This window comes from Piliocolobus tephrosceles, chromosome 18 (assembly GCF_002776525.5).
Source record: "Piliocolobus tephrosceles isolate RC106 chromosome 18, ASM277652v3, whole genome shotgun sequence".
Taxonomy (NCBI): Eukaryota; Metazoa; Chordata; class Mammalia; order Primates; family Cercopithecidae; genus Piliocolobus; species Piliocolobus tephrosceles.
This window is the reverse complement of record NC_045451.1, coordinates 28,875,290-28,897,254: the sequence shown is the minus strand read 5'-3', so window position 1 is coordinate 28,897,254 and position 21,965 is coordinate 28,875,290. Positions and strand designations below refer to the sequence as shown.

The 21,965-nt window shown below is 35.9% G+C and overlaps 1 protein-coding gene across 1 annotated transcript in view; it reads left to right on the top strand.

The window, feature by feature from the left end:
• The window catches only part of DCC (DCC netrin 1 receptor), a 1,259,004-nt gene that overhangs the window by 994,675 nt on the left and 242,364 nt on the right, over positions 1-21,965 (top strand). The window contains exon 14 of the mRNA XM_026455168.2: positions 8,355-8,465. Coding sequence (XP_026310953.1) covers positions 8,355-8,465 — 111 coding nt within the window. The remainder of the gene's footprint in view (positions 1-8,354; positions 8,466-21,965) is intronic.

Genomic DNA, 21,965 nt, shown 5'->3' with positions numbered 1-21,965 from the left:
CACTATCTTGGCTCACTGCAACCTCTGCGTCGTAGGTACTAGTGATTCTCCCACCTCAGCCTCCTGAGTAGCTGGGATTACAGATGTGCACCACCATGCCTGGCTAATTTTTGTATTTCTGTAGAGACAGAGTTTCACCATGTTGGCCAGGCTGGTCGGGAACTCCCAACCTCAAGTGATTTGTCTGTCTCGGCCTCCCAAAGTGCTGGGATTACAGGCGTGAGCCACTGCTCCCAGCCACATTTCTAAGCAAGAGAACAATTTAACTCTTTTTGAGACTGAATTTTGGATATTACTGATTTCTATGGTTGATCCACTATCAAAAATAATAGAGTCATCAATTATAACCTCCCTACCTGCCTATTATTCAAGTCTGATGTAGTCATCATTAACAGATATTTCTTCCCCTCCTGCATAGTGCTTTACATTTGTTGCTGATGTCTCTCTTGGGTTCTAGCATAGGGCATGTGGGCCTTGGAAGGTGCCCAGCAAGAGATAGAACAGAGCCCAGATTCTTTACCCAAGGATAGTCCAAGTTTTAGTTAAAACACCAAAGTACCCTAGTTTAATTTATCTGAGCCTTGTTATCCTTGTCTCTAAAATGGTACCAATCATGTATTCTGCTTCTCTGAAAAGCCAAAATGTTTGCTTCTGCTTTATATCATGCACTTACTTGGGTTTAAAAAAAAGATCACAAGTTTAATTTTCTTGATAAAGGTTTGATACAAAAGGTACTGAATTTAGAATCTAAAGTCTTGGATAAACATGTTTTATAGGAGAAATTTTATTTGTTTTTATCCCAGTAGGATAAAACTAGTGCAATCTATCCATAAGTGATACTATGGCAAATCAGATTCAGTGCAATCTAAGGAGGAACTTGGCCACAAAGCAAAACTTGAAAGTGAGTTACCTCCATTGGTGAATTTCTCATCCAACAAAAGTATTCCTGCTTTACTTACAGGGACACTTTGTTAGATATTCAGCATTATATGAGCCATTGACTAGACATTACTTAAGATTTTCTTTAATAATGGGATTCTATGTACATATTTAATTTTTTTTTAATACTTAACCTAGCTTTTTTAGGTGTTTGTAGTTAGGTTCCACAGCCTAGCAAAGTTGAAGATGTTTTAAAGATAAAATTTAATACTTCAAAGACATTTGGCAGGATTTTCAGAGTGACCTAGGGCACTAATCTCTACAGGATGCTAAAACTTCACTGCAGATGTAATAGAAAGGAAGATATGAAGAACCCCCCTACTGTATATGGTTGGAAGGGATACTCTGATGATAGTTTGGCCTGGCCAGGTGAGATCCCTTTGGGGAAATACTTACAATACACTAGATGGCCTCTAAACTGCTTTCTTTTTTATTATTATAATTGAAGTTCTAGAATATATATGCAAAAAGTACAGATATGTTACATAGGTATACATGTGCCATGGTAGTTTGCTGCATCCATCAACCTGTCATCTACATTAGGTATTTCTCCTAAAGCTATCCCTCCCCTATATCCCCACCCCTTGACAGGCCCTGATGTGTTATGTTCCCCTCCCAGTGTCAATGTGTTCTCATTGTTCAACTCCCACTTATTAATGAGAAAATGTGGTGTTTGGTTCTCTCTTTCTGTGTTAGTTTGCTGAAAATGATGGTTTTCAGCTTTATCCATGTCTCTGCAAAGGACATGAACCCCTCCTTTTGTATGGCTGCATACTATTCCATGGTGTATGTGTGCCACATTTTCTTTATCCTGTCTATCATTGATGGACATTTGCATTCGTTCCAAGTCTTGGTTTTTGTGAATAGAGCTGCAATAAATATGCATGTGCGTGTGTCTTTATAGTACAATGATTTATAATCCTTTGGGTATGTGCCCAGTAATGGGATTGCTGGGTCAAATGGTATTTCTGACTCTAGATCCTTGAGGAATCGTCACACTATCTTCCACAATAGTTGAACTAGTTTACACTCCCACCAGCAGTGTAAAAGTGTTCCTGTTCTCCACATCCTCTCCAGCATCTGTTGTTTCCTGACTTTTTAATGATCACCATTCTAACTGGCATGAGGTGGTATCTCATTGTGGTTTTGATTAGCATTTCTTTACATGACCAGTGATGATGAGCTTTTTTTTCATATATTTGTTGGCAGCATAAATGTCTTCTTTTGTAGTAGTATTGTCTGTTCATATCCATCACCCACTTTTGGATGGGGTTGTTTTTTTCTTGTAAATTTGTTTAGTTCCTTGTGGATTCTAGATACTAGCCCTTTATCAGATGGATAGATTTAAAAAAATTCTCCCATTCTTTAGGTTCCCTGTTCACTCTAATAATACTTTATTTTGCTGTGCAGAAGCTCTTTGGTTTAATTAGATTCCATTTGTCAATTTTGGCTTTTGTTACTTTTGCCTTTGCTGTTTTATTCATGATGTCTTTGCCCATGCCTATGTCCTAGGCATTCTTCTAGGGTTTTTTGTGGTTTTAGGTCTTACATTTAAGTCTTTAATCCATCTTGAGTTAATTTTCATATAAGGTGTGAGGAAGGGGTCTGGTTTCAGTTTTTTGCATATGGTTAGCCAGTTTTCCCAACATCATTTATTAAATAGGGAATCCTTTCCCCATTGCTTGTTTTTCTCTAGTTTGTGAAGGATCAGATGATTGTAGATGTGTGGTGTTATTTCTGAGGGCTCTGTTCTGTTCCTTTGGTCTATATATCTGTTTTGGTACCAGTACCATGCTGTTTTGTTTACTGTAGCTTTGTAATATAGATTGAAGTCAGGTAGCCTCCAGCTTCATTCTTTCTGCTTAGGATTATCTTGGCTATGCAGGCTCTTTTTTGGATCCATATGAAACTTGAAGTAGTTTTTTTTTTTTTTTTTTTTTTTTTCTAATTCTATGAAGAAAGTCAATGGTAGCTTGATGGGAAGAGCGTTGAATCTATAAATTACTTTTGAGAGTATGGCTATTTTCATGGTATTGATTCTTCCTATCCATGATCATGGAATGTTTTTCCATTTGCTTGTGTCCTTTCTTATTTCCTTGAGCAGTGGTTTGTAGTTCTCCTTGAAGACGTCCTTCACATCCCTTGTAAGTTGTATTCCTAGATATTTTATTATCTTTGTAGCAATTGTGAATGGGAGTTCACTCATGATTAGGCTCTCTGTCTATTATTGGTGTAAAGGAATGATTGTGATTTTTGCACATTGATTTTGTATCCTGAGACTGCTGAAGTTGCTCAACAGCTTAAGGAAATTTTGGGCTGAGACGATGGGGTTTTCTAAATATACAATTATGTCATCGGCAAACAGAGACCGTTTGACTTCCTCTCTTCCTATGTGAATACCCTCTATTTCTTTCTCTTGCCCGATTGCCCTGGCCAGAATTTCCAGTACTATGTTGAATAGGGGTGGTGAGAGAGGGTATCCTTGTCTTGTGCTGGCTTTCAAAGGGAATGCTTCCAGCTTTTGCCCATGCAGTATATTAGGTGTACATCTGTCATAAGTAGCTCTTATTATCTTGAGATACATTCCATCAATAACTAGTTTATTCAGAGATTTTAGCATAAAGGGGTGTTAGATTTTTATCAAAGGTCTTTTCTGCATCTACTGAGATAATCATGTGGTTTTTGTTATTGGTTCTGTTTATGTGATGGATTACGTTTATTGATTTGCATATGTTGAGCCAGCCTTGCATCCCAGGGATGAAGCCAACTTGTTCATGGTGGATAAGCTTTTTGATATGCTGCTGGATTTGGTTTTCCAGTATTTTATTGAGGATTTTCACATCGATGTTCATCAGGGATATTGGCTTGAAACTTACTTTTTTTGTTGTTTTGTCTTTGCCAGGTTTTGGTATAAGGATGATGCTGGCCTCATAAAATGAGTTACGGAGCAGTCCCTTTTTTTCTGTTGTTTGGAATAGTTTCAGAAGGAATGGTACCAGCTCATTATTTTACCTGTGGTAGAATTTGGCAATAAATCCGTCTGGTCCTGGGAATTTTTTGGTTTGTAGGCTATTAATGACTCAATTTCAGAACTTGCTATTGGTCTATTCAGGGATTCGACTTCTTCCAAGTTTAGTCTTGCAGCGTGTGGGGGGGTGTGTATGTCCAGAAATTTATCCATTTCTTCTAGGTTTTCTAGTTTATTTGTGTAGAGGTGTTTATAGTATTATCTGATGGTAGTTTGTATTTCTTTTTTTTTTTTTTTTTTTTTTGTTATTATACTTTAAGTTCTAGGGTACATGTGCATAACGTGCAGGTTTGTTACATATGTATACTTGTGCCATGTTGGTGTGCTGCACCCATCAACTCGTCAGCACCCATCAATTCATCATTTATATCAGGTATAACTCCCAATGCAATCCTTCCCCCCTCCCCCCTCCCCATGATAGGCCCCGGTAGTTTGTATTTCTATGGGATCAGTGGTGATCTCCTCTGTATCATTTTTCTATTATCTACTTGATTCTTTTGTTTTTCCTTCTTTATTATTCTGGCTAGTGGTCTATTTTGTTAGTCTTTTCAAAAAACCACCCCCTGGATTCATTGATTTTTTGAAGGGTTTTTCATGTCTCCATTTCCTTTAGTTCTGCTCTGATCTTAATTATTTCTTCTGCTAACGTTTGAATTTGTTTACTCTTGTTTCTCTAGTTCTTTTCATTGTGATATCAGGGTGTTGATTTTAGATCTTTCCTCCTTTCTCCTGTAGGCATTTAGTGCTATAAATTTCCCTCTAAACACTGCCTTAGCTGTGTCCCAGAGATTGTAGTATGTTGTGTCTTTGTTCTCATTGGCTTCAAAGAACTTATTTATGCCTTAATTTCTTTATCCAGTAGTCATTCAGGAGCAGGTTGTTCAGTTTCCATGTAGTTGTGCGGTTTTGCGTGAACTTCTAATCCTGAGTTCTAATTTAATTGCACTGTGGTTTAAGAGACTGTTTGTTATGATTTTCATTCCTTTGCATTTGCTGAGGAGTTTTTTTTTTACCTCCAATTATGTGGTCAGTTTTAGAAGAAGTGCAATGTGGTGCTGAGAATAATGTATATTTTTTGATTTGGAGTGGGAGAGTTCTGTAGATGTCTATTAGGTCCTCTTGGTCCAGAGCGGAGTTCAAGTCCTGAGTATCCTTGTTAATTTTCTGTCTCATTGATCTGTCTAATATTGACAGTGTGGTGTTAAAGTCTACCAGGATTATTGAGTGGGAGTTGAAGTTTCTTTGTAGGTCTCTAAGAACTTGCTTTATGAATCTGTGTGCTCCTGTATTTGGTAAATATACATTTAGGAAAGTTAGCTCTTCTTGTTTCATTGATCCCTTTACCATTATGTAATGCCCTTCTTTGTTTTGTTTTGTTTTTGATCTTTGAGGAGAGCAACCCTAAGATACATAATGGTCAGATTCACCAAGATTGAAATTAAAGAAAAAATGTTAAGGGCAGCCAGAGAGAATGGTCACATTATCCACAAAGAGACGCCCACCAGACTAACAGCAGATCTCTCTGCAGAAGCACTACAAGCCAGAAAATAGTGGGGGCCAATATTCAACATTCTTAAGGAAAAGAATTTGCACACCAGAATTTCATATCCAACCAAACTAAGTTTATAAGCAAAGGAGAAATAAAATCCTTTACAGAAAGCAGATACTGAGAGGTTTTGTCACCACTGGGCCTGTCTTAGTGCTCCTGAAGGAAGCACTAAAAATGGAAAGAAAAACTGGTGCCAGCCACTGCAAAAACATAACAAATTGTAAAGACCATTGGCATCATGAAGAAACAGCATCAACTAATGGGCAAAATAATCACCAGCATTATGTAATCATAATGACAGCATCAAATTCACACATAACATTATTAACCTTAATGTAAACAGGTTGAATGCCCCAGTTAAAAGACAGACTGGCAAATTGGAGAAAGAGTCAAGACCCATCGGTTTGCTGTATTCAGGAGACCCATCTCACTAGCAAAGACACACATAGAGTCAAAATAAAGGGATGGAGGAATATTTACCATGAAAATGGAAAGAAAAGAAAAGAAAAAAAAGAAAAAAGAAAGGAAGAGAAAGAAAGAAAGAAAGAAAGAAAGAAAGAAAGAAAGAAAGAAAGAAAGAAAGAAAGAAGTTGCAATCCTTGTCTCTGATAAAACAAACTTTAGACCAACAAAAATCTAAACTGCTTACTAATGATAACTTCAAGTTGTTAGCAGACTTTGTTTTACTTAAAACAGATTTATCAGTCAGGTTTCTACCAGAGAAAGAAAGAGCCAGCAGGAAATACATACTAAGAAAAGTATTGCAAGGAATTGGTTTAAGTAGTTATGATGGCTGGCCAGGCAATTCCAAAATCCACTGGGCAGGCCATTAAGGGGCAGGCTGGAGCTCTCAAGCTAAGTCCATAGCCATGGAGGGCAGAATTTCTGCCTCAGGGCAGCCTCAGTTCTGCACTTAAGGCCTTTTATCTGATTGAATCTGGGCCATCCAAATAGACTATGGCAATATCTCTTACTTAGAGTCAACTGAATATGAACTTTAGTCCCACCTACAAAATACCTCAATTGGTGTTGGATTGAATAACTGGGTGCTGTAGCCTAGCTAAGTTGATACATATAACTGACCGTCACAAAGCGTATTTCAAATCAATCACTGGAGACAGTATTGACATGATTGCTTATTCATTTTAAAGAAAAGTGAAGTTAAACTTCTACATAGCAAGAGTACATTTTTGATGGACTAGAACTTTATTTTAAACAAGAGCATTATGAAAGTCATAAGCTGTTATGAGTAGGTAACCATTTCTTCTCAAGGTTCTCTCCCTATTTATTTTTTAATTTCCCAGAAAATCTCTGCCTCAGTAATCAACAACAGTGCCTATGAAATGATGAAAAAATGAACAAAATTAGATCAATACCATGTTACAAATCAAAGTGAGCATGAACCTACTTAAGGAATGACAAAGGCCTTATGTTTGAAGCATCTCTTTGCCATCTTGTTAATGTGGCTGAAATGCTGTATATTAACTTAATATTTTCTCTATGTTTAGTGTTGTTGTACCCAATCAGTTTTAGTAGATTTTTCAAGTGTTGTTTTGTGTGTGCATCTTCTCTGCTTCAGGTATTATTGTGGGTCCTATGAATATACAATTAAAACCTGAATAATATTAATAACAAAACAAGAACACATTCAATGACAGTCTCAATATATGTCTTCATGGAGCTCCCAGCCTATTTTATAAAATTAGAAGCTTCTTTAGAGACAGAAATTTTGTTATAAATATCATTATGTAGGTGAATTTATCAAATGGTCTAATAGTACTATTTATTAAAGGCAACTGTTCATTCCTTGCAATAACTAATCCTTTCTAACCATCATTTAAAATACCATCTTCTATTAATAGTAAGTTTGAATTCCCCTTACTACTAAGTGCTCATCTTCCTATGCAAAAAAAATTCAAATATGTAATTTTGTACAAGAGCATAATTTCTTTTATTATGCATTTTTTTCTTGGACTATTTCAGATGAATGGGGGATAATGGTTACATTTTTATCTTTATCAGGGTTGCTTAATTCCTTGAGGTTTAAGGACTTGATCATTTAGTCTGAGTCTCAAAAATGACATATGATCTTTTCACAAATATCATTTGTTTTACAATAATTTATCATGTTAATAAGCTACTTCGAGCTTTTGGTAAAAAGAAAGTCACTTACATCAAAAATTTTCATGTATCAGATGAATGATCCATGTGGCCTCTCTAGTTTACCTGTGTTCTCTGTGCTTTTTAAAATAAACCCTAATGTGATCGTTGTGCACAGTATTATGCCAAAATTATCATAGAGATTGATTTTCTATATCTCTTGCGTGGAAGCTAATGCAAAACAAAAGATTCTTGAAAGATGGTTTTAAGAGACCAAAGCCCTAATATTTTCTTCTGAAGTGCATTGGCTTTGGATTCTTGATTTTTAGCCTAAAGAAAACATAATCACAGACCATGAATGAATGATGGAGACATAAATTTTTAGATTGACTGTTCTTGATTTATAGACATGGCTCTTCCAAAGAGTAAGGAAAAATGATCCATGCAATTTTTGATTATTTCTTCATCATTTACACTTTATATTCTGCATCTGCCCCTAGGCTCTTTACATGGACATATTTTTATAAAATGGAAAATCTCATAAGAATTTTAAAATTAATTTGATTTCTTGCTATGATATTTCTACCCTTTTAGTCAAAATAATCATTACCACAATAGTCACAAACAATGTAAAGCATGTCCACTATTGTTACAATTTTGCTGAAGCTTTTTGGAACCCAGGCAGGAATACTTGATGCATAGTAACTTTCTCCCCCACTGTGGAAAATTCTTTCATAGGACTGGAGAAAGGAAGTCAGTACAGTTTCCAGGTGTCAGCCATGACAGTCAATGGCACTGGACCACCTTCCAACTGGTATACTGCGGAGACCCCAGAGAATGATCTGGATGGTAAGACTTTTTCCTAGTTACTATCACTCTGATTATCTTCTTGTTACCTCAGCTTCAAAAAGTGTCTTAAAAAAGGAATGAACTCTAACTTTGGTGACATTCATTCTTATTATATGTTCATATTCTAAACACAACAGGGAAACATTAGTGAATACATAGTCTTCAACAATGCCACGTAAATAATGCTAGCCCATGAAAGACGTAGCATTGATTATGCAATAATCATGGTCCTCATAACAAGTTATTTGTTTTCAAGATCATCTGAAATAAGATATTTTCTTCTTATTTTATTTTGAATAATTGGCCTTAACCATTTCGTTCACAAGACTTAGTGTAATGTATCATAGTAATCATGAACTATAACTATATAATATAGCTCCTCTTGCTTTTTATAAAGCTTTTGAAAAACATCTATATGTAGTTTTTTACTTGCTTATGATATTATCATTACCTTTTCTTGATATAAAAGACAACCTAATTTATTTGTTTAGCTGATAGTTGTCCTGAAACATTCATCAGTAGGATATTAGGATTCCTATAAGATTAATATATTGATAAATTAAATATAAACAAAATCCTGAAAATCAGCAAACAAGAAATTTCTCTGGAAATAAAAACATCATGACTAAATTTTTAAAATAAAATTTAAGAGGAATGGGTAATGAAGTGACAGAATAAAACATTAAATAATAAAACAAATATATAGAATTAGAGTTAGAAATTTAAAAGGTAAGAATTCATAAAAATGAGAGGTCCTTGGAAAAGAAGTGAGATATGATAAGTATTCCTAAAGCTAGGTAATCAAAACTAGTGTCAACTAGAGGTAGATATAAAGATAAACTCATATGTATTAAAAATGTGACAGTAAAAGATAATTGCCTATTATAGCTAACATTGAAATTCTCTTATTCCTTAGCTGATACATCTGAAATTATTCCAGTAAAAATTGAGAGCAAAAACTCTATATTCCCTTATTTTCCCTTCCATTTTTAATCTCTCTTTCCATGTCTTCCTCACTTTCATTCTTTTCCTAGTTCTTTTATTACTCTTTCTCATGTCTCCCTTCCTCTTTCTTGAACTCCTCCATCTCATTCTTTCTCCTTCATCTTTCTCTTTTTCTCTTTTTGAATTCCTCGCCATCATTCATGATTTTTCTATAGCCACAGATTTGGTTTTACTAAATAATTATGGTAGCATTAAACAATCAATAGGTGACATTTCCATAATAATATTAATCTCTGTCATGTGACTGTATATTAATTCAATGAATATGTATAGAAATCTTACTAAGCATCAGGCACTGTGCTGAGCTTTGATAAATAATGAATAAGAAACACTCGGTTCTTTTCTCAGGGAGCTTAGAGTATAGCAAAGATAGACAGTTTAGGTGAAGTATAGGAAGTTGCCATTGTTATAATTAAAACCTGATTGGGTACTTGAAAACTATAGTTCAACTTAGGATGGATGGATGGATGGATGGATGGATGGATGGATGGATGGATGGACTGGTAGGCAAACAGACAGACTTGCATTTATATTGAGAACTGAAGGATGAATAAGAATTATGTATGCAAAAAATACATTGGCAATTGAGGGGAAGGGATAGAGAGTAAGGTAAATGTGGTTTTTAAAGTCAAGACAATGATGCTGTTTGGGGACTGAAAAAGACCATCAAGAATGAAACACAGAGATGGCATATGATGAAGTTTGTAAGATAAGCAGGTTCTAAATATGACAAGACAAAGTTAAGAATGTTAAACATTGTCTAAGGATGTCATTAAGGCAATAACTTTGTTTTAGGCAAGTCATCAAAGGTTGATTAAAAAAATAGTGACTTAATTAGAATTGCATTTTGTAGAGATTACTCTGGCTGAAGCATGCGCACACAAAAAAAGTATTCTAAGTAGGCAAACACAGGCAATGACTTTAAGACAACCCTAGAGGTAATATAGGAATTTACAAAAAAGTAACTTGGGGCTTAGAGATATTATTTAACTTGTCTTAGGTTATATAATTGAAAAGTTGTGGGGCTACGAAAAGTCACATTTCACAGAGTTCATACCCGTTGCTGACAGCTTAGAAAATTTTCATTCATGTGTTTATTCGGCATACATCTCTTATTAAAGAGCTATATATGCCAGACATTACTTTAGGTACTAGAGATTAAACAATAAATAAAGTCCCTACACCCAAGGAGTATAAGTTTTATTCAGATGGAGGTAGACAGTGATAGGTGCTCTGAAGAAAAAGCAGCATGGTAGAGGGGATAGCAAGGATTAGAAAGTACTGATTTATATAAGGAGCTGAGAAAATCTCTCTGTTTAGATAAAATATGAACCCAGACTTTAAGGAAGTGAAGGGGAAGCCATGTGAATAGGTCACACTAGAGCCCTCCAGGTAGAAGAAAAAGCAAGAACAGTCATCCTAAATAGAGCCTAATTGGTGATTGACATCCTTCTTGCCATATGTATCTCAAAGTCATGAGGTTGTAATTTGTCTTATGTAAAAAATAAAACGGTGGCCATAATAAACTATGTAAATAGTTACTTTTTTCTATTTTAACTTATTTACCTGGTAATTAATTTTTAAATTTTATAGATTTATATTTTATCCTTTCATCTACCCTTATGAAGTATACATTATTAGCCTTACATTATTGGTGAGTAACTTAAGCTATGAAAATTCAACTAACTTAATCAAGTAGTCAGCTAGCAACTGTGGAGCTCAAAACTAGGTTTTGAGGCCAAGGCAGGCAGATCACTTGAGGTCAGGAGTTCGAGACCAGCCTGGCCAACATGGTGAAACCCCGTCTCTACTAAAAATACAAAAATTAGCTGGGTGTGGTGGTGCACACCTGTAATCCCTGCTACTTGGGAGGCTGAGGTAGGAGAATTGCTTCAGCCTGGGAGGTGGAGGTAGCAGTGAGCCGAGATTGTGCACTGCACTCCGGCCTGGGAGATAGAGCCAGCAAGACTCCATCTCACACACACACACAAAAAATTAGGTTTTGTGCATTGAGGTCCAGTGTAGGGGATCAAAGAAAAGCCTCCACTAATCCCATAGAATAGACTTGATGACCATAAACACAGTGATTCAAGGCAAAAAAAAAAAAAAAAAAAAAAAACGATTCTAAGAAGTGAGATCATATCATTTACCCAAACCTAAGGGGTTGTATCTTTTACTGGAAGGAGAGAGAATAAATGAAGCAGAGGTGCTAAGGTCTTACAAAATATCCAGAATGAAACGGACTCTCTACTTGACTTATGTGCTCTTTTTCCTGACTCTGAATGAGTCACAACCTAAGTAGAACCAAAATATAAAATCACCACTTATTGGAAGACACAAAATTTTCATTTAACTCTGTGTTTTTCATATCAATGCAGTCTAACTATAATCCAGTTTATGTATCTATTTCAATCAAGAGTCTCTAGGCCATTCTCATGAGAGTTTTAATAAATGCTTTTAATTGGATTTGTTTGAACTTTTCTACATGCAGAATTCCTTCGTTTTCTTTGGGTATGGATGTAGTTATTATGAAATATAATTTAAGAATCTACAGTGTGCTGAATCATGGGGAGTACAAACATGAAAACATCAAGAACAGCTCTATTGAGACCCAGACAGATAATGGCTGCACTGATTAGAAAAGATTTCATGAAAACACGTAGAACTTGAACTAGAAACTTCAGGGAAAGGGGGTTCTGTCAACTAGGATTGTAGGGAAGTGTGTGTAGGACAGCATAGAAGACATTTGAGATTGTTCACATATAGACATAATGAAAACTAAAAGCCATTTCAGAGCACTTAACTGTAAATGTGTGGGAAATGTGTTTCACTTGCTGCAGCAAACTGTTAGTACCAAAGGCCTTCTCAATTTATTGATCCATGATCACTTTCAACTGTGACACTTCCTAAACGTGATTTTGGTTTCCTTTCTTTCCTTCTGGTTTTCTTCTTTTGATTGCACTATTTATATATTAAAAAGTGTAACCCTTGATAGAAATTAATATTTGAAGGAATGAACAAGATCAGTAGTGGTCACTAGTAGCTACAAAAGAAAATTGAGCCTACTAGTTTGCTCTGTTTTAAAAAAGATTTCCTTAAATATTCATCTCATTTTAATGTATTTGTGTAAATGTTTAAATCATAAAATAAGATACAAATGATTTGCACCAAAAGTTTCTTAGGTGATGTTGGAAAGCTTTGAGTTCTAAATTTTGAGTCCTAATGCTCTGTAATCAGGAATTTCCATATAGAATTGCTTTGATCTCCCAAAAATTAAGGATCAGGAGAAAAAGCAATCATTTTAAACCACATAAAATGGGAGGCATTCTTTGCTATAGCTGAAGATATCTGTGTTGGAAGGTAACTGCATCATTAGGCCTCTCTGGATGCATTATGTTGTAAAACTTACCCCGCCACCGCCCCCACTCCTCCCCGCTTCAGAGCCTGGTGGTGATCCCCAAGAGAATCATCTATACATTACTCCATAACTCTGAGCCCTGTGAGTCAGCTAAACAGAAACAGTGCTATTTGCAGATTGTTAAAGGAAACCCCTGCCTCCTGTGACTTCTGTAGTTCCTCTTGCCTTCTCAACTTGGCTTAAGCAGTGTGAAGATAACTGTAACTCAGAGAAATACCCCAATTCCTCATGGATTGTCCTTTTAATTAGATGTTTCGTTAAAGTAATTATAAAACCAAACCACATTGTTCAGGTTTCCCTGGAAAGCACATTGCTATTATTGACAGCTGGGAAGTTTTAAAATATTTATTTTGTGCCTCAAAATTTCAGCTTAAAAAAAAAACAAAAACCAAGATCATTAGAATTCCCCAGGGTTTTCATGTAAATGTCTTGCATAAAGAAATGAGAGAATTTGTGATAGAATTCAACAAAATATCCTTCAAGAAACTGAGCTTGGTAATCTGTTTATGCTATTTTGTTTTTTGGAGTATACAGGTGGAAATTGCTATACACTATAAATGATCATGTAATTTAAAATTGAATCTCTACCCTGAAGTGGAGGAGCTTAACTGTCAAAAGTCAGCAGTGCAGACTTAAGAAAGTACAATGGTGATGCAGCAAAAAAATGTGAACCTAGGAGGTGGCCCTAATTTCTTGCCCCCAGGAAATAGGTAATTAGCCTTATTAACCCAAACTGGTAATAAATGGATTCACTGCAAATTCATTTCATTTAAGAATTGGGGTAAGGAGTGTAGTTTACACCAGTGAGCAAAAGAATGTGTTCTTCTGGTGATTTCACTTGATGCTAGAATGGGATTTGGTGTGCATAGAGGAGTGAAGGTGGCATGTCATAGAATAGATTTTCTTTCTTGTACTTTTGATGGGGACCATTTATGATATTCCATGTTGCTAATTGACAGATAGCTTTGGGGAATTCGATGGACCAGTGGTACAGTAGCTATTCCACTGTGAAATTTAAGACTCAGCCCCTTATTATCATTCAAGTGGATTTCATCTTACACGTAAGGAGCGTAGCAGGAAAGCAAAAACTAATTTTTAAAAGCAATATAGTATCTGTTTCGGTTCCTGGGCAAGTGGCTTTTCACAATCTCAAAGTTCCACTGTACAAAGGATGGCACAGGTTGTTTTGACTTAGGTAAATGTTCAAAGAAGTTGCAAGTCTTGGTTATAACAAACTTTATGTGCCCATGGAATGTCTGATCCTTCTACGGCTTGCTTGACTTTTTTCTAAGTACCATGTAAAGGATCAGGCGGGTTTTGGAGTCTTAATGACTAGGTTTGGATCCAGCTCCACTTATCATATATTCTTGGGCAAATAACTTTCCTATGCCCTGGTTTCTCTCATGTGTAAAGAGGGCATAACAGCAGTATCCATCACAGTGGTTTTTGTGAGAATTAACTATGATAATGTCTACACAGTGCTCAACAGTGCGTTGTTCTTTTTGATTTTTCTGGTTTTGATAAATAAGTAGATCTCAGACTTTGACTGTAGTTTGTTGTTGTTTTTGTTGTTGTTGTTGTATAGTTTTAGACAGAATCTGGCTCTGTCGCCCAGGCTGGAGTGCAATGGTGTGATCTCAGCTCACTGCAGCTTCCACCTCTTGGGTTCAAGTGATTCTCCTGCCTCAGTCTCCCGAGTAGCTGTGATTATAGGCATCCACTATCACACCTGGCTAATTTTTGTATTTTCAGTAGAGACAGGGTTTCACCATATTGGCCAGGCTGGTCTTGAACTCTTGACCTCAGGTCATCTGCCTGCCTTGGTGCACTCCCAAAGTGCTGAGATTACAGGCATGGCCACTGCACCTGGCCATGACTGCAGTTCTTTCTGACAGTAATATGAAATACTCAGACCATTGATCTTATGAAACTTCTTCATGATGATAAAGCCTTGCTGTCTACATTTAGGGAACAGATGGATTCATTTCTGTTACAAAAGGAGAGTGTATGTTCAGTACATCTTAAAAGCTCATCATCTAATTAAGGTATAATTTAATGGGGTATCATATAATTATAACAATAGATTGAAGAAGGCCTTTTGTGGAATTATGCAGTTTTAAAAAATGTTTTATAGGAATATAAGCAATCTTTCAAAATTGTATTGTTTTTACAAAAAACTAAAAACAAACATTATGCTAAATGGTAAACTACTCAACACATTTCTTTTAAAATCCAAACAAGCTTAAAAACTTCCTATGATTTCTGTTATTCAAGAAGATAAAGGTTTTGGCAAGAAAAACAAACTTTAAAATCCATAACATTTTATTACAAGAGGAAAGAAATCTTATAAATGGTGTTATTGTATATTTGAAAATTGCAAGAAGCTGCACTAAAAACCTATTAGAACCAATAAGAGAATATAATAAGATTATATGTTTCAAAAACATAGCTTTTCTTTTTAGTAGCAATAATTAAACATTGAAAAGAAATGCATTTATAAAACCACCTAAAATATAATATCTAGGACTAAGTTTAACAAGATGTAAACAAATGTATATCATAAAAGATAACATTTTACTGAAAACTATAAAACAAGACATGAGTAAATAGCAAGTTACATATGTTCCTGAATGAAAAATCTGATCATTATTACATTAGTTACTTCCAAATCAATGACTAATTTTAGACCATTCTAATCAGAGTAAATTTTAAATGATTAAGGATTTTCTGGGGTGAAAAAAGAAATTTATATGGAAGAATAAATGTAAAAGAATCCCAAGAAATTTTGGAAAAGGATAATAAATACTAACATTTACTATAAAGCCTGATTTAAAATCAGTATAGTACTATCTGTCATTGGAATGCACAGATCAGTGTAACAGAACATAGAAACAGCACCTATCTAGGTATGTTTGAGGAATAAATATAAAAATAAAGCTGGCTTCTCAAGCAGCAGATTAGTTACTACATAGTGTGAAATTATTGCCGGTACTTTTAGTAGAACAGAAAATGTTTTTCTTCTCTTACATCAAACTAGTTGACAGTGGTTGATTCTGGTGATGGAACTGAAGGCAAAGGAGGGTGAAGTCATCACATCTTATATAATTCAAAAATAGAAAGGCCACAGGTGGCTGTAAGGATTTTGTCATCACTTTTTCTTCAGGTATTTTTAAATATAACAAAGATGGGTTACTCAAACACAAGTCTTTTTATACAAGTGGAGATTTTGAGCTGATCTTTCAAAGTATCACTTCCCTTATGATGGATTGTATTCTTCACTTTGTGACTAGTACCGGTAATCACTTGTCATCCAAGCCAAAATTCTCCCTATCACCCTCAACTCCATTTCACTCCCTGTCAATGTCCATTCAATCACCAAGATCTGTAATTTCTACCTTCATAATAGATTTGGAATCCATCCTCCCTTCTCCACACCCACCACCACACTTTATGTCAGGCTCACATCATTTGTCACCTGAAAGTAGCCTCAGGTTTGCTATTTTCTGGACACCTGTTTGCTCTCCCTCCTCTCTAGACCCCATAGTGTTGTCAGAGTGATTTTTTCAGAACCAGATCTGATGATGTCAATTCACTGCTCAGATTCTTCTCCATGTGGTCCTTCCCTCAGCCTCAACTGTGACATCCCATCCTGCCTGCCTACCTGCACTTCCCTCCAGGTGCACTTCCTCAGCTGCATGGTGGATCAAGCTTTTGGACTTAGCGTGCTCTTTACCCAAGTATATTTTCATATGTATTTTGCACCTGCTTGTCCTTCAAAACTCACTAGATGTTTCACTTCTAGGAAGCTTTCTCTTATCTGAGTTTCACTCAGATGTCTTTTCTCTAAACACATTTCGACACTCTTCTCAATAAACTTCAAACAAAGACCATGCTTTGTCTTGAACTTCTGGATATTTCACACAGTGCCTGCTACATAGTACTCAATAATAAGTGAGTGGGTGAATGTAAAATATTCATAGCTGGGTATTTGTGAGAAATGTGTAACACTTACATAGTTTGATTCTTCACTGATTTTCATCATTATATACAAACTCTAATTTCAGATAAATGAGCCAGAAATATCTGCTGCTCTCTGTTGTATTTTTTCATAAATGTAGAATGCATCCCTTTTTGCTTATGTACAGTATGAAAATGAAAGCCCTAGTTTTCTAGAAAACAGCTTGGCATAAGATTTTAAAGTTACAGTGATGTTTTTGTTTGTTTGTTCTGGGACAAACCAATAGGTCTGTAGTTTTGAGAGCATACTATTTGAATCCACTTTGAGGTAAATGAGCCTAAAGAATTCATTTAGCATACCACTTGGCAAGGACTAAGATCTCTGTCTCCCCGTACAGAATAAGGTTTATGGTTTGTGTGGCCATGGAGATTATTCAGTGTAAGGTAGCTGATCAAATGCATCATGGTAGAATGATACAAAGTTCTAGTGAGGTTTTGTGATAGTTGAACCTGATATCCTTAAACTCTAAAGTGAGAGAACAACTCCCAGATATGGAAGGGCTGGTGTCTGCAGCTGCTCTTTGAAAGCCACATTAAGGGTATTTGCTCTAACAGTCAGGATTACTCTCACTATTTCAAGAAGTTGGCAGTTTTTAAATAAAACCAAACTTCACTATATTTTCTCTGTATTCTGTTGGACATGCCAACTTGCTACCCTATATAGGCATCTTAACTTCCTGGTGGTTCTTGCCAAATCGAGAACTTGATAGACAGAGACCATGCTTGTCTAATTGTTGGGCCAAAAAAGGGCTGACTCGTATCTGTAATCTGGAATTGGGATTCTGCAGCTTCTCTGAGCAAGAGAAAATCAAGGAAGGGAAGAATCTTGATGGTTTCGTTAGGATAAACTTTGGGCATGTCATCGATGGTCTCTTCCTTAAAAAATACATTACATTTTCCCCTCATTTTCCTTTTGAGTTATAATCAATGTGAGGCAAAGGCTAGTGTACAAAGGTGCAGAGAGGATGTCGATTCTGGTGAATTATTTTAGTATCTACCTTTATTATCACTAGGAGTAAGTATGTTGACATCAAGAATTGGAGGACATGGGGGAAGAAAGATTCCCCATCCTTAGATCTGCCAGTTTAATTGGCTTAGATTTAGGGGACACATATTTTCAGAATTACAATTCATTGTTGTGGTTTTCAAGGAGTAGAGCTGTCAAAATTCCCTTTTAAGAGTGTTGGCTATGTATTTATTGACTCCTGTTAGACTTCTACATTCTTTTTCTAGCGAAGCAAAAAAAAAAAAAAAAAAGTAGCTAAAAATAAAACATGAAATAAGAACATTAGGTTGACACAAAACTATTAAGATGAATAGAAAACATATATTAAAAGTAAACAGACAAAATGCAGTTAAAAATTACAAAACAGTGTTGAACTGGAAGAACTTGTGGTAGTAACAAAATCTGTAGAATAGCTAACAGTACAAACTATATGTGAAATGCTAAATGAGAAAACATTTGTTAAATTAATGAGTATGACACATGCATAATAGGTCTCCATAAAGTTTAGTCATTATTAGGAACAAAAACAAAATCTATATGATTTAAAAATTTTTAATGATACAAATCAATAAGTAAACATTAGTATGAATAACTGATTTTTCCATTCATGGAGGGGAAAATGTTAATGTTCATTATTAAAATTAGTAATGAGAGATTAGGGGAGGGCTTGACTGTAAAGGGGCAGCCTAAGGAAATTTTGGCGGTGATGGAATTTTTCTGTATTTTGACAGGAATGGTGGATACCAAAATTTTGCTCATTTATCAAAACCCATAGAGACATGTACCACTAAGTAAATGTTGCTGCATATCAATTTTTAAAATAAATTAAAAATGTATATTTCCAGCCTGGGCAACACAGGGCGACCCTATTTCTACAAAAGTTTTCTTTTAAAAATTAGCCAAGTGTAGTGGTGCTTACCTGTGGTCCCAGCTACTCAAGAGACTGAGGTTGGAATATCACTTGAGTCCTAGAGGTTAGGGCTGCAGTGAGTCAGAATTGCACCACTGCACTCTAGCCTGGGTGATAGAGTGAGAACCTGTCTCAAAAAAAAAAAAAAAAAAAATAAAAAAAAAAAAAAGGGAGAATATTGTCAAAATATCCTAGAAATAGGATGGTAAAAGAATATAAAGTAGAGTTAAATGGTGAATAGAAGTGGTTGTCCACTATGATAAATAAACAAATAACCTTTAAAGTTTATAGAGGGGAGTGGCCTAAGGGAAGTGGTATCCTTTGGTGAGAACATGTCCTGTCTATAGAAATGAACACATTTGTACGTATCAGACCTGCCTGGAAAGGCAGAGTGTGGGTATATCAATTGCCTTATGTAGTTTGCTGTAAAGAAATATAGGCTATTAAGGACTGAAACAAAACTCTAACAAAACGATCCATAAAATGCAGCACGCTAAATGGAGAACAAATATGTGAATATTTGTCAAAAGTTCCAACTGCCTGACACAACTTGGCAGTGCCATCTATAGCAGACAGTATGTGGTGGCGACTGCTTGCATTTCCAAGATCTGGCACAGACAAATCTTGCTGTCCACTAGGAGGAAAACAAAGTATCCAGTGTAGAGTAGATGACTGGAGTGAGGTGAATGAAGGGAAAGTCACAGGTGAAGAAGGTAGAGAGATAAGCGGAGAGAGAGAGATCATTTATGGCCTTTTAGGCCATTGTAAAGAATATGGCCTACAATGTGGTTTGGGAACACCTTGGGGGGTTTTGAGCAGAGCAATAACATGATCTTAATTGTAGTTTTGTATATACATGGTCACACTATATCTCTATTCATACACATTTATTTTAAATACCACCTATACGCTGATGGCTTCCACATCTGTGTATATCTAGCTGTGACCTTTCACCAAAATCCCAGACTTACGTACCCAACTACTTCCTTGACATAGCTACAGGTTTGGCTAATAGGCATCTCACACTGAGCATGACCCAAGGAGATCTCACCTGTTTTTCCTCATTTCGGTTCATCAACCAACAGTTACGAAGTCAAAGACCTATGGGTTATAATTAAATCTCCCTTTTCCTGCACCACTCACATCTACTCTATAGCTCTGTTAACTATACTTTACACATGTCATAAATCTATTCACTTTATATCATCTTCACAACAGCCACCTAGACAAGTGCCAAAGCAATTTTACGGTCTCCATGTTTCATTCTATGCCTGCACTCCAAAATTCTTTTCACCCAGAAAAATAGAGTGATCTTTCAGTAATATCAATGAGACCACACGTCACACCTTCCATCCCTGCCAGTCAAGACCATTTAAGATCTTCTCCTTCTACTTAGAATAAAACCTAACTTTCTTACTTATCTTGACTTGCCTTGCCTACAGTAACCTGGTCTGTAAGTGACTCACTCTCTTTTTTCTCTTTTTATAATTGCTTACAATTATGGACAAATAGGCATAACCTAAAATCTACCATCCTAACAATCTTTAAGTATACAGTTCAGTGGCATTAAGCACGTTCATGTTGTCATGCAGCCATCACCACCACCCATCTCCAGAACTCTTTTCATCTTGCAGAAGTGAAGGGCTATACCCATTAAAAAATAACTGCCAATCTCCCCAACCCCCAGCCTCTGGCAACCACCATTCTCTTTTCTGCATGAATTTAACTTCTCTGGGTACCTCATAAAAGGAGGTTTTTGCAGTTTTTGTAATTTTGTGATTGGCCTATTTCATTTACCATATCATTGCCAAGGCTCGTGCATCTTGTAGCATGTCTCAAAAATTCAATTCTTTCCTTTTTGGAGGCCAAATAGTATTCCATTATGTGTATATACCACATTTTAAAGATGCATTTATACATTGGTGGAAACTTTGGTTAGTTCCACCTTTATGCTATTGTAAATGATGCTGCTATCAACATGGATGTACAAATATTTGTTTGAGTCCCTGCTTTCAACTCCTTTTGCATTTATACTTAAATGGGGAATTGCAGGATCGTATGTTAATTCTATTTTAAATTTCTTGAGGAACTCTTATATGGTTTCTTTATAGCAGCTATGTTATTGTACATTCCTACTGGCTGACTCTCTTTTTATCTTTTTCATCCTCTCTGTTATCCTTGATGTTACAGATGTGATGATCTTCTTTGATTTCTCTGAATATCAAACTCATCCCTGCAGTAGAGCATTTGCAATAGTTGTTTCCTCTCCCTGCAGAGCTCACTACTCTGATGTTTGCTTGACAGGCCCTTTCAGATCATCCACCTTAGACTCAAATGGGGAGAATTTCCTGGATGGGTCAGTGATTGTCCCACCAGCATAGCACTTATCAAGATCTCACGATTGTCTTGTTCGTTTATTAGGACTTATTTTTTGTCTTTCCTCTCCCAACACTATATTTTTAGTACCTAGAACTACGACTAGTATATAGGAGATACATAGTAGTTGTTGAAATGTCACAGGGATTAATATAATACACGACCTAGTGTGCCACATGTGAACATTACACATTAGTGGAAACCTGTGTAACATGTCTACATTAATGTTACAAAGAATAACATGTCTACATATCTGTTACAAAGAATAACATGTCTACATATGTTACATATGTTACAAAGAGTAACATGACTACATACGTGTTAGAGAAAATAGCATGTTCTTTAGAACCAGAGTATACCAAGAGAGAATCCATAATTCAATAATAGAATCAAGAGTGGCATTTGACCTAGTTTTCTTGATCATTGAGACTCTAGTAAAAATTTGGGGCCTTGTACTAGTCTGTTTTCATGCTGCTATTAAAGACATACCCGAGACAGGGCAATTTACAGAAGCAAGAGGTTTAATGGATTCAGTTACATGTAGCTGGGGAGGTCTCACAATCATGGCAGAAGGTGAAAGGCACATCTCACATGGTAGCAGACAAGAGAAGAGAACTTGTGCAGGGAAACTCCCCTTTATAAAACCATCAGATCTCAAGAGACTTATTCATTGTCATGACAATAGCATGGGAAAGACCCACCCCTGTGATTCAATTACCTCCCTATGTGTACCTCCCACAACATTTAGAAATTGTGAGAACTACAATT